At 40.6% G+C, this 14,813-nt stretch overlaps 2 protein-coding genes across 6 annotated transcripts; one reads left to right on the plus strand and one right to left on the minus strand.

The window, feature by feature from the left end:
* The first annotated feature begins 380 nt into the window (after positions 1–380).
* slgA (proline dehydrogenase slgA) lies at positions 381–12,628 on the plus strand. 5 transcript variants are annotated; one of them, XM_064682818.1, is made up of 13 exons: positions 381–560; positions 1,973–2,873; positions 6,341–6,462; positions 6,861–6,947; positions 7,027–7,211; positions 8,679–8,714; positions 9,123–9,187; positions 9,327–9,505; positions 10,682–10,856; positions 10,924–11,085; positions 11,159–11,350; positions 11,437–11,614; positions 11,680–12,628. In XM_064682818.1, the coding sequence occupies exons 2-13, from the start codon at positions 2,280–2,282 to the stop codon at positions 11,883–11,885; spliced, it is 2,181 nt and encodes a 726-aa protein (XP_064538888.1). In that variant the 5' UTR covers positions 381–560; positions 1,973–2,279; the 3' UTR covers positions 11,886–12,628. The 5 variants fall into 5 exon arrangements, with proteins under 5 accessions (XP_064538888.1, XP_064538890.1, XP_064538887.1 ...); XM_064682817.1 differs by lacking the exon at positions 6,341–6,462 and adding an exon at positions 5,480–5,601 and having other exon boundaries at positions 386–560; XM_064682820.1 differs by lacking the exon at positions 8,679–8,714.
* A 1,530-nt stretch (positions 12,629–14,158) lies between these two features.
* On the minus strand, positions 14,159–14,726 carry LOC135428726 (proteasome maturation protein-like). The gene has a single exon (XM_064682825.1). It carries the CDS (start codon positions 14,658–14,660, stop codon positions 14,286–14,288), a length of 375 nt encoding a protein of 124 aa, XP_064538895.1. The 5' UTR covers positions 14,661–14,726; the 3' UTR covers positions 14,159–14,285.
* Between the last annotated feature and the right edge of the window lie 87 nt (positions 14,727–14,813).

Raw genomic sequence — 14,813 nt, forward strand, 5'->3', positions numbered from 1 at the left:
AACAGTTAAAAGGCAACAGACAACAACTGCTAACAGCTGACATTGCCGCCATTGCTGCTGTTCCCCGCATTCGCTGCGACTGTGCTACACGCGGTTTCGGTTTCGGTTTTGACCCATTCGCAAGCTTCGCGTGAGCTTTCGCCAGCAGTTTCGCTTCAATGTTGGCCTTAATTTAGTTGGTGCGCGCATTCAGACCCTCACAGTTGTGTTAAGGTTGTATCTGTATCGTATACTCTGACAGCTGAGCAAACGTGCAACAGCAACACGACGAATAACAAATTTAGAAAAAAAACCAAAACCCCACTTGCTGAGGTACGCATAACGTCAGCAGTGAGTTTGTTGTCAGATCTAAATCAGAACCTTTTTTCCGAATTCATTATATTCAAAGCATAAAGTACAAAAAACTATAATAAAATGACTTTTACCGTTTTGGCTTAAAATTACAGTTTTCGAAATTTCGAAGAGCGCATCAGAAATTGAAAGTGTTTAAGACGTGTGCGCATTTAATATATACATACATATATTTATATTTGTGTATATCAATTTGAATGTGTGAGAGGGTAAGTTGTGAAAAATAAACACATACCGAACAGATACGAGTACAAAAATGGCACAAACATGCAGATAAATATAAATAAATAGAGAAATTAAAACGGCGGCGAATTGGTCAACGGGCGAATTGTGTGTGTGTTGTGTATGCATGGGTAGTGTACGGATCTCAGTCAGTGTAACGGAGCGCACGCAACGGTTATATAACTATCCATGCACAACTTTTTGTGCGAGTGTGTGTGTAAGAGTGTAGGCGATTTCTATTTAGCAACATACAACAATTTCTTTTGATGAATTTGCATTTGTTGTAATTGCGCGACGCCGCGCAATTTTCGCTTCTCGCTCTCTGCACTGCTCTCACTATCGCATCAGCAACGATAATTAAATGTATTGAAATCTGTGGCAATGCAACCCGCTAAGTTTAATATTAATTTGATTGCGGCGGCTGCGGCGGCAACTGCGTCTCGTCTGCTGTGCATTTAGCGTGACGCTAATAAATTAAAATGAGCAATCACAATTTTCGCCGTCGGCTTGGTTTCGCTGCCCTGCTGAGTAGGCAGATAGATAAAGGGGAAGTGGGGAAAGGTTGGCTTCCTTGCACGTTTTTGAATTAACACCAATTAGTGCTTGGCCCCGCGGCAATTATCACTTGTCGTGGTCACACTTGTAGCGCATTTTAATTTAAATTAACGAAAAAATAATGAAAAAGCAGTGAAAAGAAAATCAGCCCTCATTAAAGCCGCCGCCTCCAATGGTATATTTCGCCGTGATTCGCAAGCGGAGGCTGGTACGCGTGACGTCACACAGCGAAGTTTCGCGTGGGCGCCACCATTATGTAAGCGAGGCGGTTGACAGCGGCAGCGCAGGATGAATGGCGTGCCTGCCTGGCGACTGCCGCCTGCCTGCCTGCCTGTCGTGCGCTCGGATGTGTTCGTGTTGCCCGTGTTCGGCTCGTTGCGCCTTCGGTTGGCATTTCGCCGCTGTCGTCTTGACAGTTTGAACTGTGCTTTTGCCGTGGCCAAACGTTTCGGCGTACGTAGCGCAAAACGCAAAACGAAAAAATAAAAAAAAATCAGAGCAAGGAAAAAAAAATAAAATAAATACATAAGGCAGGTACAACAAACACAGAAAAACAACGTCAACAATTCAAGCAGAAGCTGAGCAACTGAAATTTAAATTCGTTTTTAATTTAATTTTGTGCACATTGTTTAGTGTGCGGTGTTCGGTGTACGTGCGTTTGTGTTTGTGTGTGTGTGTGTGTGTGTGTGCGTGCGTATGGGAGCACAAGTTGTGTGTCAAATAGTTGTATGTTTTGTTTGCTCTCTAACCTCTCCTTTCTTTCTCTCTCTCTTTTTTTTCACACGCTCTCTCTTTCTGTTTCTTCCCCTTTTTGCAATTGTTGTATAACACATAATTCTTGCAGAGAGAAAAAAGCTTTAAGTCAAAAGCAAGAACAGCGCAGGCAAAAAGCAACGAAACGCACGAAAAAAAAATACAAAATCAGCTGTGAGATTGTTTTATAGCACCAGAAGCAGCAACAAGAACCAGAAAAGTAAACGTGTGTGCAAATTGTGAGTGTTGCAAACCGCAGACCAGAAGAAGAAAACAACAGAAGCAGACGAAGAGCAGCTCTTGCTTTCTCAACCGCCGCCTCTCCCCCTCTCTCACTATAGTTTTGGAAAGGAGTCGTAACCCAGCTTGGAATCCACGGGCATCTATTCCGCTCTGTAATGGCTCAACTTCGTTCCTGGAGCGCCCCTCGTACAACAATTAAATTCGTTTACTACAGTCGCAACGTTGGCAGCAGCATCAGCGTTAGCAGCAACGGCTATTTAGCCACTGCAGCGGCATTTGTCAACAACGGCAAACGTTGCCATAGAAGAAGCCTACATACAGCATGCGCCAGCGCCAACGCCAGCGGCAACGCCAGCGGCAACGCCAACGCAAGCAGCGGCAGCAAAAATGCTGGTCTGGACATGGTGAGCGCTCTGCATTCGCATCAACATGCGCTGTGCTGGCAGAATCAGTTCTTGAACGGCGCTCGCTGCCTGCATTCGGCGGCGCGTCAGCAGCAGGCGCAGGTGGCGCTTGCAGAGATCGCTGATGATGGCGGCAGGGCCGCCAAACAGGGCGCAGCCGATGCGGAGCCCTGCCAATCGAAGCCCGAGGGCAAGCCCGAGGGCAAGCCCCAGCGCGATCCACTCGATGTCAGCTTCAACGATCCGATAGCGGCATTTAAGAGCAAGACCACATGGGAGCTGGTGCGCGCTTATATGGTCTACATGATCTGCACCAGCGAGAAGCTGGTTGAGCACAATATGACGGTAAGTTGAGCGCAATGGAACCTATGCATCTACATATGTACAATATTATCATTATCTATCTACATAACTCTCTTTAGACTACAGTTGTTGGTTTTCTCTCTTAGACATTGCTCTTAGCTGCGTTTGTCCTATTGGGAGTTACAGCTCAATAATAATGCATTTGTCCCATTTTTCAGAGTAGCTCTCGCTCTTTTATTCGGTCGGTCGGTTGGCCTCTCCCTTGAGTTCGGCTTTGCATTTATCCTATTGAGTATACAAGTTTAAAGTGTTTAAGCTTTCGCTTTTGAGCCAAAGCACAGCTGAGCGGCCTCACATCTCTGTCGTCTCATTGATTGTTGACATATTGAGCTGCAAGAAAAATATTTATTTTATTGCATTTTGTCCCATTTTCAATTAAGGTATATTTTGCTCTCGAGCAATATCATAACATTGCAGCTATTGCATTACTTCTCTCCCCGATATCCTTCTGTTAGTCGGCTCTCTTATTATGTAAGCTTAGGCTTAATGCATTTCTCTTTAATGCATAATGCATTTCTCCTTAGAGGAATTCAACTCTCTTACGGACTTGACTAGCACAGCCTACTTTAATTGTGGTTTATTGCCGCTCTCTGCGTGTGTAGTGTAATGTATGACAGTAATTTATGACGTGCTAAATGTTAAGTTGCATTGTTAAGCCCAATTTTCCTCTTAAATCGTAGCACAACTTCGATGAAACTTAAATTTATAGCTTTACTGCTCCTTTCAATTCTCTCTCTTTTCACACTCACAAAGAGTCAACAAAAGTTCCCAAGCTTTCGTTACGCTCAAATAATCATTAGCAAAGTATTAGCACCCGTTCCCATCCCCCCCGCTGTGTTATACTAATATTCAGTTTTATATTTATATTTTCGACTCTCTGTGCACATTCTTCAGGCTATTTCAGTCAGTCATTTGTCTTACTTGAGCTGCCTCTTGTCTACCTGCTTGCTACTGACGACGCCCTGCCCCTTCTGCTGAGCTGTCTACGCTTTGATGGCTTTTAAATGACACATCAACATTTGAGTGAATGCAGCGCTAATTGCCGCCTCAATTGGTTGGCTTGTGTTTGTGTGTGTGTGTGTCTGTGTAGGGGGGATGCACAGCGTGTATGCGAATGAATTTGTGACTCAACGGGTGTGCGAATCAAATGCATTTGATGACCTTGTTGGAGGCCGTTGCTGAACGGTGCTTTTTACTGCGCGCAAGCCAGCCGAGCAGACGCCAGCTGCGTCAGGCGGTCGGTCAGGCGCACACATATGCACACCTGAATCTGTATGTGTGTGTGGGCATGCATATGTAAATGCTTAACAGGCAGGCCCCCAAAAGTGCGCCAATCAAAACGGCAAACACGACTCTCTCTCCCTCGTATATGTAAATATATATGCTTGTGTTTGTATTATTACGTATACGTGTAGGTGTGTGTGTGGGTGTGTTTTTTCGCCTTTGTTGCCTGCATATTTGCTTATCGATTATTATTACACAGTTTACAGTTTGATCGATTTAATGGAAAATTGATTAACGTGAATTGCAGTAATCGCAGCGCTGCAAATGCAACAAATTAATGTGTTTTTTTTTTGTACATGTGCACATATATTTGTTGGCAACTTAATAGCCATGTTAATGGTTCTTATGTGTGTTTTTTTTTCGCGATTCTATTTTTACCGCTCGTCTGTTTGGCAGGTCTCGTGACGCGGGGCCACAGCTCAAAATCGAACACCTGTGCTTGCTTTTCAGCATTCGCCGAAAAAAAAAAGAGAACAACTAAAACAAAAGTACTCGAGACAGCAGCGCTGCCAACTTTTATGTAACCAGTTTTGAAAAAGTACACACACACACACACACACACACGCACACGCACAAGAGGCATGTACACAGTTAGTTGCTCTTTTTGGCTTGTCAGAGTCTGCCCCCACACCCCCTTTTGTCTTTTTAACCGGTTCGTTTAGTCCATCACACGTGCCTGTCAAAAAGCTCCTGTGAGCGTTTTTTTTTTCGGTTTCTTGTTTTATGAGCTTTGACGGCAGCTGCTTGACGTTTCCCATTTTAATTACATAAGAAGGCGCGCGTAGTGCAGCTCAGCCCTGCTCAGACCCAAACCCTCGCTCTCTTCAAATATTCGCCGCAAGTTCGCCTCATGCTGTGTCATCGCGCTTGGCCTTGACACGATCGTCTGTTGATTTTTCGCTCTCTCGCACTCTTTGCATATGTCTTTGCTTTGGCGGCATTCCAAATGATTTATGTACCTTAAGAGAGCCAAATGTACAGCAAAAAAAAAAGGTGACAAATATACCTCGATCTTTGCCCAGATGACGTGGGCGTGGGTGTGCGAGCGAGAGGGTCGTATATGAATGAGTTGTTGTTTTGTTTTGAGGTAGGAAAACATGAGTTCTTTTTGATATGCGATATTTTCATTTTCCCTTCTTTTGCTCGTTGCGTTTTTTCTGTACATTGAAATTTTCTACAATTTCCTTTTAAAACCCAATATATATATATATATATATATATATACATACATATGCCTTGATTTATATAAATATAAAAACGAAAACAAATCTTTAAAATTTTGTCTAAAAACGAAATTATCGCAGCTTATGAAATGGTCAAACAAAGTATTGGGTAAAAGGTTATTTACAGCATTGATGAAGGCAACTTTTTATGGCCATTTTGTCGCTGGCGAGGATCAGATCAAGATAATACCCACATTGGAAAGGTAATTGTATAACGATTATTGAATCCACTAACACCATATTTTTGTTCTTCTTCTTTTTTCTTTTTTTCTTTTCTTTTCTCTTCCATTCGACTTTTGCTTTGCTGTTGCGCTATGTATAAAAAACAAAAATATAAACTGATAAAACAACGACAATCTACACAACTGTACGGTTATCGATAACCCATAACTGATAAACGATGTGTTACGCTTGTTATCTATCGATAACTTTATCCGATTAACGACGTGCTACGCTTCTTCCTTAAAATTAAAACATTACCGTACTGTTATCGATAATCTCTGATGTCGATTACCTCTGCTATCGATAACCTTATCTGATTAACGATATGCTACGCTTCTTCCTTTAAAATAAAACATTGTCGTACTATTATCGATAACATTTGCTATCGATAACCTTATCCGATTAACGCTGTGCTACGCTTCTGCCTTTTCATAACAATTAACGTGAACGCAATGTTATCGATTCACTGAACCGATTAACGATGTGCTACGCTTCTTCGTTCAAATTAAAACATTACCGTACTGGTATCGATAATCTTATCCGATAACTGCAATCCGATTAACGATGTGCAACTACCTTAAAACTAAATAACCGTACTGCTATCAATAAACTTAACCGATAAACATAAAACTTAACCTACAATCAACATAATCGTACTGCTATCGATAACCACAACCGATAAACAATGTGCAACGCTTCTCCCTTCTGAAAAATAAAAAGCTTTTAAAAGTCGCTCGCGCCGTGCTGGGCAGCAAACTGTTTGTGATTCTGATGAAGTCCAGCTTCTACGGGCACTTTGTGGCCGGCGAGAATCGCCACACGATTGTCCCCGCGCTCGAGAGGTGCCCAAATCGTATATCCAAACGCTTGTGTTTTGTTTTTTATCATACCCATATACATATAATAACTATGTCATTCAAACTTGAACTTAACTTTACAGTTAAAACCCAACTAACTTGATCTAATGCGACGCTCATTTGTGGCATGTGGCATGTTGATTTTGGGAACACTTCCCCCCCCCCCCCCCTCGCCCCATACCAAATCCCACACACACAAACTCACAAATACACGCACAGCAACAAATATACCCCACCTCCACCCCCCCTTCGCCCTTCGACCTGCCCCGCACCCGTTTTAGCCTCTTGTTTTTTAAAGCGCGTTTTATTAAGCCGCATTTCTAATGCTCCATTTTTTATTCGCTCTAATCTTTTGCCCCACCTCGTAAACGCCGCCGCCACAGACTTCGCTCGTTCGGCGTCAAGCCCATCCTTGACTATTCCGTCGAAGAGGATATCAGCCAGGAGGAGGCCGAGAAGCGTGAAGTTGAGTACGTGCCACAGTCCGGATTTAGTTGCAAATAAAACAATTTTTCACAAACGCTTTTCGTTCACTTCTTCTATTCACAGATCTTCCGTTTCGAGCACCGGTGATAATGCCCAGGACGCGGGCGCCTTGCCGCAGTATCATGTGGACAAATCCTTTGCCGATCGTCGCTACAAGGTGAGCAGCGCACGCACCTATTTCTATCTGAACGAGGCGACCTGTGAACGCAACATGGAGATATTCATCAAGTGTCTGGAGGCTGTGTCGGGTAAGCTCCTCTTCTGGATCATTTTCAATCAATCTCCAAAAGCAAATCAAAAGCATGTGCTGTGCAACCCTGTGCTGCATTCCTGTGCACCCTGTCCACCCTGTGTTTCCTATTTCCGTTTAATTTAATCTTAGCTTAATCTTGTTTTTTTTTGTTTTTTTTTTTTTTTTTGCCTTTACCTTGTTTGCCTGCAAGGGTCCTAAAATTAGTTTGCCGCCGGCAATAGTTGTACTTTAGCTTACAATATTTCTTTTTTATCGACTTCTAAATATTGAGGTTAGGTTTGTCACTTTTGAGGTTAGGTTCGTCACTTTTGAGGCTAAACAGGGAAATGGTTTAAAATCAAATTAATTTCAACTCGCGAAAAACAAAGAAAAAGAAAGTACAGTATTTTAGCATGTAAAAACAATATGTCGGCCCAATTCCAGCTGTTCCGCCCGCGAGTGTTTCATTCCAATGTTCCCCTTCTTACGAATCGCCCTTTACTTTGAGCTGAGTTCAATGATATGTAAAAAATTCGATAAATGCCAAATAATTAACATGATTAATTAACATGATAAATGCGTATTTATTTACGAACCGGAAAATTTGATTCAAGCGGAAATGTGCTTCGGGAACAGGTCGTAAAATGAATCAGAAACTGGACTGTGATAAATAAAACTTGACAAAACGGGTTTTGCTTTGCTTTTTGGTATTACAAAGGTTAAACATTAGGCATAAATGAGATTTTACATTCTCTTTGTGCGAAAATAATTGAGATTATCTGAGAAATAAACATTTATACACTACGCCTTTTGCTGAAGTCAAGCAGTTCATATGTGGGAAACATGTCAACTAACTGGAAAATTTTGAATAGAATCGTCTTTTAGCTCAAATCGGGATCATTTAATATGTCTGCAAGGGGTATCTTAACTTCTGGCACGCCGAAGAGTTAACAGCACAATTTCTTAGTTTCTATTGGACACATTTGTAGCTTCTAGTTTTTCTGTATACTTGCGATAACTTGATTCATTTAATTATAATTTTGATTAATTTATCTCTCGAATGCATTTTTCTTTCTCACAAAACCAACGGCACCGACTCTTCCTCTCTCTCTCTGTCTCTCTGAAAATGAAACCAATTAATGATTAACAATAAACGCAACTAACAATATGTGGAATACTTGAACTAACCTCTAAAATCAAAACGAAACGTTGTGGAATTGAATTAACCTCAAAAATCAAAATCAAAACGAAACATTGTGGAATTGAACTAACCTCTAAAATCAAAATCAAAATGAAACGTGGAATTGATATAACCTCAAAAATCAAAATCGAAATGAAACGTGGAATTGAATTAACCTCAAAAATCAAAATCAAAATGAAACGTTGTGGAATTGAACTAACCTCAAATAATCATTGAAAACCAAAACCAAATGTTTGTTGTGTGCATGTGTGTGTGTGTGTGTGTGTGTGTGTGTGTGTCCAGACGACGATAGGAAAGAGCCGCGTGCTGCGGCAACGGGTAAGCCGTTCAAATTAACGTTAAATTGAAACATACAAAAAAAAAAAGCAAATAACGTAAATAAATAAAAAAAAAATAAACTCGCAACCGAAAGCCAAATCTCGTATTTGGCATTTGCTTTGTGTGTTTGATTTATTTAGTTTTCCGTTGATTTAGTTTGCCATTTTTTTTGTAGCTCATTTTTTATTATGTAAACTATATTTATATGTGTGTGTGCGTGTGTGTGTGTGTGTGTGTGCTTGTAGTATATCGATTGCCGAGTAGTTAAAATTGACTTGAACGCCTTTTGCCACGCCTCTGCCGTGGCTCGCCTCGTATTGCTACTCGCCTTGCATTCATGCACTCACGTTTACCTCTCAAATGCTTCTCATTTCCGAACAACCCGATCGATCGACCAACTTGCAACAGGCGCCACCTTCGGAACTGGCATCACAGCCATCAAATTGACCGCCCTGGGCCGTCCACAGCTGCTGGTGAGTATATATTCTATATTATATAAGGTATGAGTAGTATATATACTTATATATACCCTACAGTTGAGTAGTGTTTAGATAACTGCATCCATTTGTGGCTGGGCTCTATATTTAATTGCATTCCCCTTTGCTTTAATAGCTGCAATTATCCGAGGTCATAATGCGCACACGTAAATACATGGAGGCACTTGTCGGCGGAGAGGGCAACGTACTCACCCATCACAAGACCATCAAGGATCTCGAGAAGTATTATGCCAGCGTTGGCGACAACAAGGATGTGCAGCAGTTCTTGCGGAACGTTACATCCGACAAGGAGGGGTGCGTATATTCATTTGCTCTACTCTACTCTTACTCCTACTCCTACTCCTACTCCTACTCCTACTACTCCTACTCCTACTCCTACTCCTACTCCTACTCCTACTCCTACTCCTACTCCTAATCCTACTACTACTCCTACTCCTACTACTGCTATTACTCCTACTACTCCGACTAGTGCTACTACTCCTACTACTCCTACTGCTCCTACTGCTCCTACTGCTCCTACTACTCCTACTACTCCTACTACTCCTACTACTCCTACTCCTACTCCTACTCCTACTCCTACTCCTACTCCTACTACTGCTATTACTCCTACTACTCCTACTACTCCTACTACACCTACTACACCTACTATTCCTACTATTCCTACTACTCCTACTACTCCTACTATTATTACTTCTACTACTATTACTCCTACTACTCCTACTACTCCTACTACACCTACTCCTACTCCTACTCCTACTACTCCTACTCCTACTCCTACTCCTACTCCTACTACTCCTACTCCTACTACTCCTACTCCTCCTACTCCTCCTACTCCTCCTACTCCTCCTACTACTCCTACTCCTACTACACCTACTCCCATCGTTATGAAAAGGTTGCATCTGCAAGGGTATTAGATCTTCGGCCTGCCGAAGATAAACCTACTTTTTCGTTTATGTTAATTAAAAAAGTTAATTACTTGTTAGCACTTTTTATTAGGTCTGTCTAAATTTAACTTTTTTCGCCTAATTTATTCAGCTGAGCTTTAGCTTGTGCTAATATATGACTGTATTTATAGAGTTATGACTTTCTAATGTGACTTCAATTGATATTTATTTGCTCAATGTAAATGAATGTAAAAATGTTAGGTTGTTGCTTTAGTTTAGTTGAGTGTAGTTTAGTTCCGATTAATTAAAGTTAGGCTACTTAACATAGGGTTAGGTTGGCTTCGCTTAGTTTAGCTCAGGTGCGATAGGAAGAATATGAGCAAATATTGTTGCATATTAGTTGGGATGGTTGTGTTTTTCGAGCATCAAGAGGTTCATTGTAATGCAAAGCAGCAGAGCAACATATCACTAATCTATCAATTCCCTAAACGCACAAGGTGCAGACCTTAGACAAACCTTTCGATAAAGTAGCTTGCGCTCTTTAAAATCTGATTTTATCAAACTCTGCCCGCTCTCTACCATCTAGTATACTGCATCTGTTTCCCTGGTCGGGCATTGTGGACGAGGATTCACAACTGAGCGACACATTTCGCGTGCCCGATCCGATAACGGGTGCAATTCATCGACTGATCTCACAAATAGCGCCCAAAGAGGAGGAGATGTTTAGAAACATGATACGTCGTCTAAACACAATTGTAAAGGTAAGCATATAGAATGGATAATAGATCGAATAGGAATCGATAACTCATATGATATTATATCTCACAGACTGCCGAAGAGCTGGACGTGCGCATTATGATTGATGCGGAGCAAACCTATTTCCAGCCAGCGATTTCACGCATTACGCTGGAGATGATGCGCAAATATAACAAGGACAAGGCCATAGTATTCAATACCTATCAGTGCTATTTGCGTGAGGCCTACCGTGAGGTGAGCTCAGATCACCAAGCTACTCCTAAATTACTTAAATCCTTGTTAATCCTTGAACTGATCTGTATTTCAGGTGGTCACCGATTTGGAGCAGGCTAAACGACAGAATTTCTATTTTGGTGCCAAGCTGGTACGTGGCGCCTATATGGATCAGGAGCGTGGACGCGCACAGGCGCTGGGCTATGCCGATCCCGTGAACCCCAACTATGAGGCCACCACAGACATGTATCACAAGACACTGGCCGAGTGTTTGCGTCGCATCAAGGCAAATACCAAAACCGATGACACTTTCGAAAGCAACGTCAAATTGAATTTGATTTTTAATTTCTGTTTCTGTTTCTGTTTCTGCAGCTGCTGAAGGATTCGGGCGATGATTTCCGCAAGATTGGCATTATGGTTGCGTCGCATAATGAGGATACCGTCCGTTTTGCCATCGAGAATATGAAATCGATTGGCATTTCACCGGAGGACAAGGTCATCTGTTTTGGTCAATTACTGGGCATGTGTGATTACATCACCTTCCCGCTAGGTGAGTTCATCTATGCATATTTTCCATGCAAACCTTTGGCTCATGCGTAATCTTTCGCTTTACAGGTCAGGCCGGCTACTCGGCCTACAAGTATATACCCTATGGACCCGTTGAGGAGGTACTGCCCTATTTGTCGCGTCGCGCCCAGGAGAACAAGGGCGTTCTGAAGAAGATCAAGAAGGAGAAACGACTGCTCGCCAGCGAGATACGCCGTCGTCTGTTCCGCGGCCAGCTCTTCTACAAGCCCAAGGGCAACTATGTGCCCATCTAAGCAGCTCCGGCTCCGGCGCCGGCTTCAGCTGGTTGCGAGATTTGCGATTTATTATGTTGTCCGGGCAGACCGATAAACGAATATAGCATAAATAATACACAGACATCTCCGAGCGACAAACCTGACAACAGCAACCGCAACAGCAACAACAACTTAAATAACAACCCGACTAAAGAACACCTCACACACGCCTGAGACAACAGAGATAAATCCCGCTTGTGGATTGTGTGTGTGCGCACCTTTTTTTTTTTTTATTCTTTTGTTTTTACATTCTAAGTGTTCTATCGTTAGATGCGTTCGATTCCCATATGGAAATCGATTTATATATATAGATATTTAAAGATATGCGCCGAATATACACGTAACTGCAGAGCAGCATAAAAATAAGATCTAAAGAATGTAAAACTTTATAATTTTGTATTCAACGTGTTTTATCGCAGTATGCGTCTAAATATATATATGTATATATACATATATATGTGTAAATATATATATAGATATATATATATATATGTATATCTATATATATACAAATATTTGTATGTATATATATGTATATACATAAACGCATGTATATGTTATCAAAAGTTGAAAGAAAGCAAACTCATACAAAATGAAGAGACGGACGGCAAAGAGAAGCGAACCATATGCATATTAATTATTTTATTTAATGAACCTGTTGCTTGCATATGTATTTCGATATAAGTCATTAATATTTGTATCTCTTCTTGTTGCAACATTTATCAAGTTATGCGTGTGTTTTGAAAAAAAAAACATATATATATATATATATATATATTAAAACAAGTATGTAATAAAAGCCGTAAACCAAAATATGTTTGTAAAGTTATCTAGCGCGAGTTAAACGAAAAAAAAAATAACAAAACACAAAAAAAAAAAAATAATAGAACAAATAGTAAACCAAACCACATTTTTAGCAAAACTTATAAGTAAGAGCATATAATATATATATATATGTGTGAGAGCAAAGTGTTTATATAGATATATATATACATATATTTACGTGGCTGCATTTTAGACTAGTTTCTTGAGTGAATTCTATTTCAATTGTTGTCAACTGCTGCTGCTTATTTCCTCGATATGTGTGATCTTATATATTGTTTCCTTAAGCATAACAACTGTAGTTTAGACCTATATATATATACATACATATATATATATATATAGCGAGAGACATACATAAATGTGCATATATGTATTCGATAGAACGCCTCGGCCTAGTCGTCGCTGCATTTGTTTCTTTTCACAGCAACCATCAATATATATGTTTATATGTATATGTTGCCACCCAGGGATTAACCTAAACCTAACTGAATGTTTTATTATAATAATTTTACTAAATTATATACATATATATATATATATATATATAAAAAGAATAGCAAACACATTTTCAATTGTTATTATTATTTAGCAAACACTACAACCCCCCCCCCCCCCCCCCCCCTTCCCACTATATACTCTCCGCGCCCAACCCGCAAATTGTTGACGTTGTGTTTTTGTCTAGTTTGTTGTTTTCAGTGTGCTTGATGTAATTGCGCGTAATCGAACCGAATTGAAACGTACTCTTTTTTTTTTTTATGAAGAAATATTCATAGTTATTCTATATACACTCATTATTATATATGGCATAACGTAAAATTGCAGTTAAATATGATATGTGTGTAATTCTATATACGAAACTATACATTGCATATGTAATAAACAATAATAAATAATTGAAAAACCAATAATTGTATGAATGTTAACTATTTCAATGACAATAATAAAATGTTAAAAATATGTTTTTTTTTTTTTTTATCTGCACTATCGAATACCCCAAATAGATCCAATATATCATATAAATATGATTATTTTTTGGCTCACCCTAAAAGGCGAGATTTTCTGTGCATGTATTTGCGTGAATTGGAAAGGGAGCACAACAAATGCTTGAGATGGAACGAAATATTTTGAAACATGAATCTTTTGTTTTTTGTTTTTATAGATCACGTTTTCTTCTTTGGATGCAGAAACTGGCTTGATCTCTGGTCTGCCCGACGAACAGCTAACAAAACTTGGTATGTAGGCTCTCTTATAATATATATATATGTACGGATTAGAGATATTTTATATTTTGGCTACCCTTCCCTATTAACCCCAATATTGGAGCAAACTAATTTTGTGCCTTGAGTGCCATATTTATATTTATCTGACTTCGATGCTTTTACATGCATATACCATAAAGTGAAGCAAAGTGAAGAAGCGCAGCACAGGTAGATCGGCGCGGGTTAGGGTATCTACTAGTCTATTGCCTCTTGTTTGGGGTTTTTTTTTACGGTGCAACAGGCTGGTTTCTTTTTTCTTACGTTAATGCAACAGAAAATGAATTAAGGTAGTTTTCTAGAGAGAGATGCCCATGGCCCGCTCCACGATGATGTGCGGCCGATGCAAGTGCTCATCATGCTGGGGCTGGCTCAGTACGTCCTCAAAGGAGATATCCTCCAAGCGACCAGTGAGCACATTCTCCATCAAGTTGCTGGATCGGAGAAAGGGTAGCCGGCCCGTTTGCCGGGCAGCGAACCGTTCCATGCCCCTCTTTAAAGGCGGACCCAAGCCGTCACGATTGCGCATCATTTGCATGTTCGTGTGAAACTTGTAATCCTCATAAAATAATTGCGAATCCGACAAACGATGGGTGTGCGCCAATTCGCTGAAACAGTTCAGCTCGGTGGGCAGCACAGCCCGGCCGGATGCACTCATTACGTTGTGGAACATTTTAGGAAGAAATTTCTAAATAAATTTGTGTAATACTCGAGAATTGGGATCTGTGAGAAATACTTGACAATGTCAAAAACTTATCACTCCGAACTGGAGATGATGATTAGAGATGATCCATGCGGAGTTGGACCAATGCGCGCCTGATCCAAG

Source organism: Drosophila montana, unplaced genomic scaffold (genome assembly GCF_035044405.1).
Source record: "Drosophila montana isolate Dmon_TW-CO22-7 unplaced genomic scaffold, ASM3504440v1 contig_2496_1, whole genome shotgun sequence".
Classification (NCBI taxonomy): Eukaryota; Metazoa; Arthropoda; class Insecta; order Diptera; family Drosophilidae; genus Drosophila; species Drosophila montana.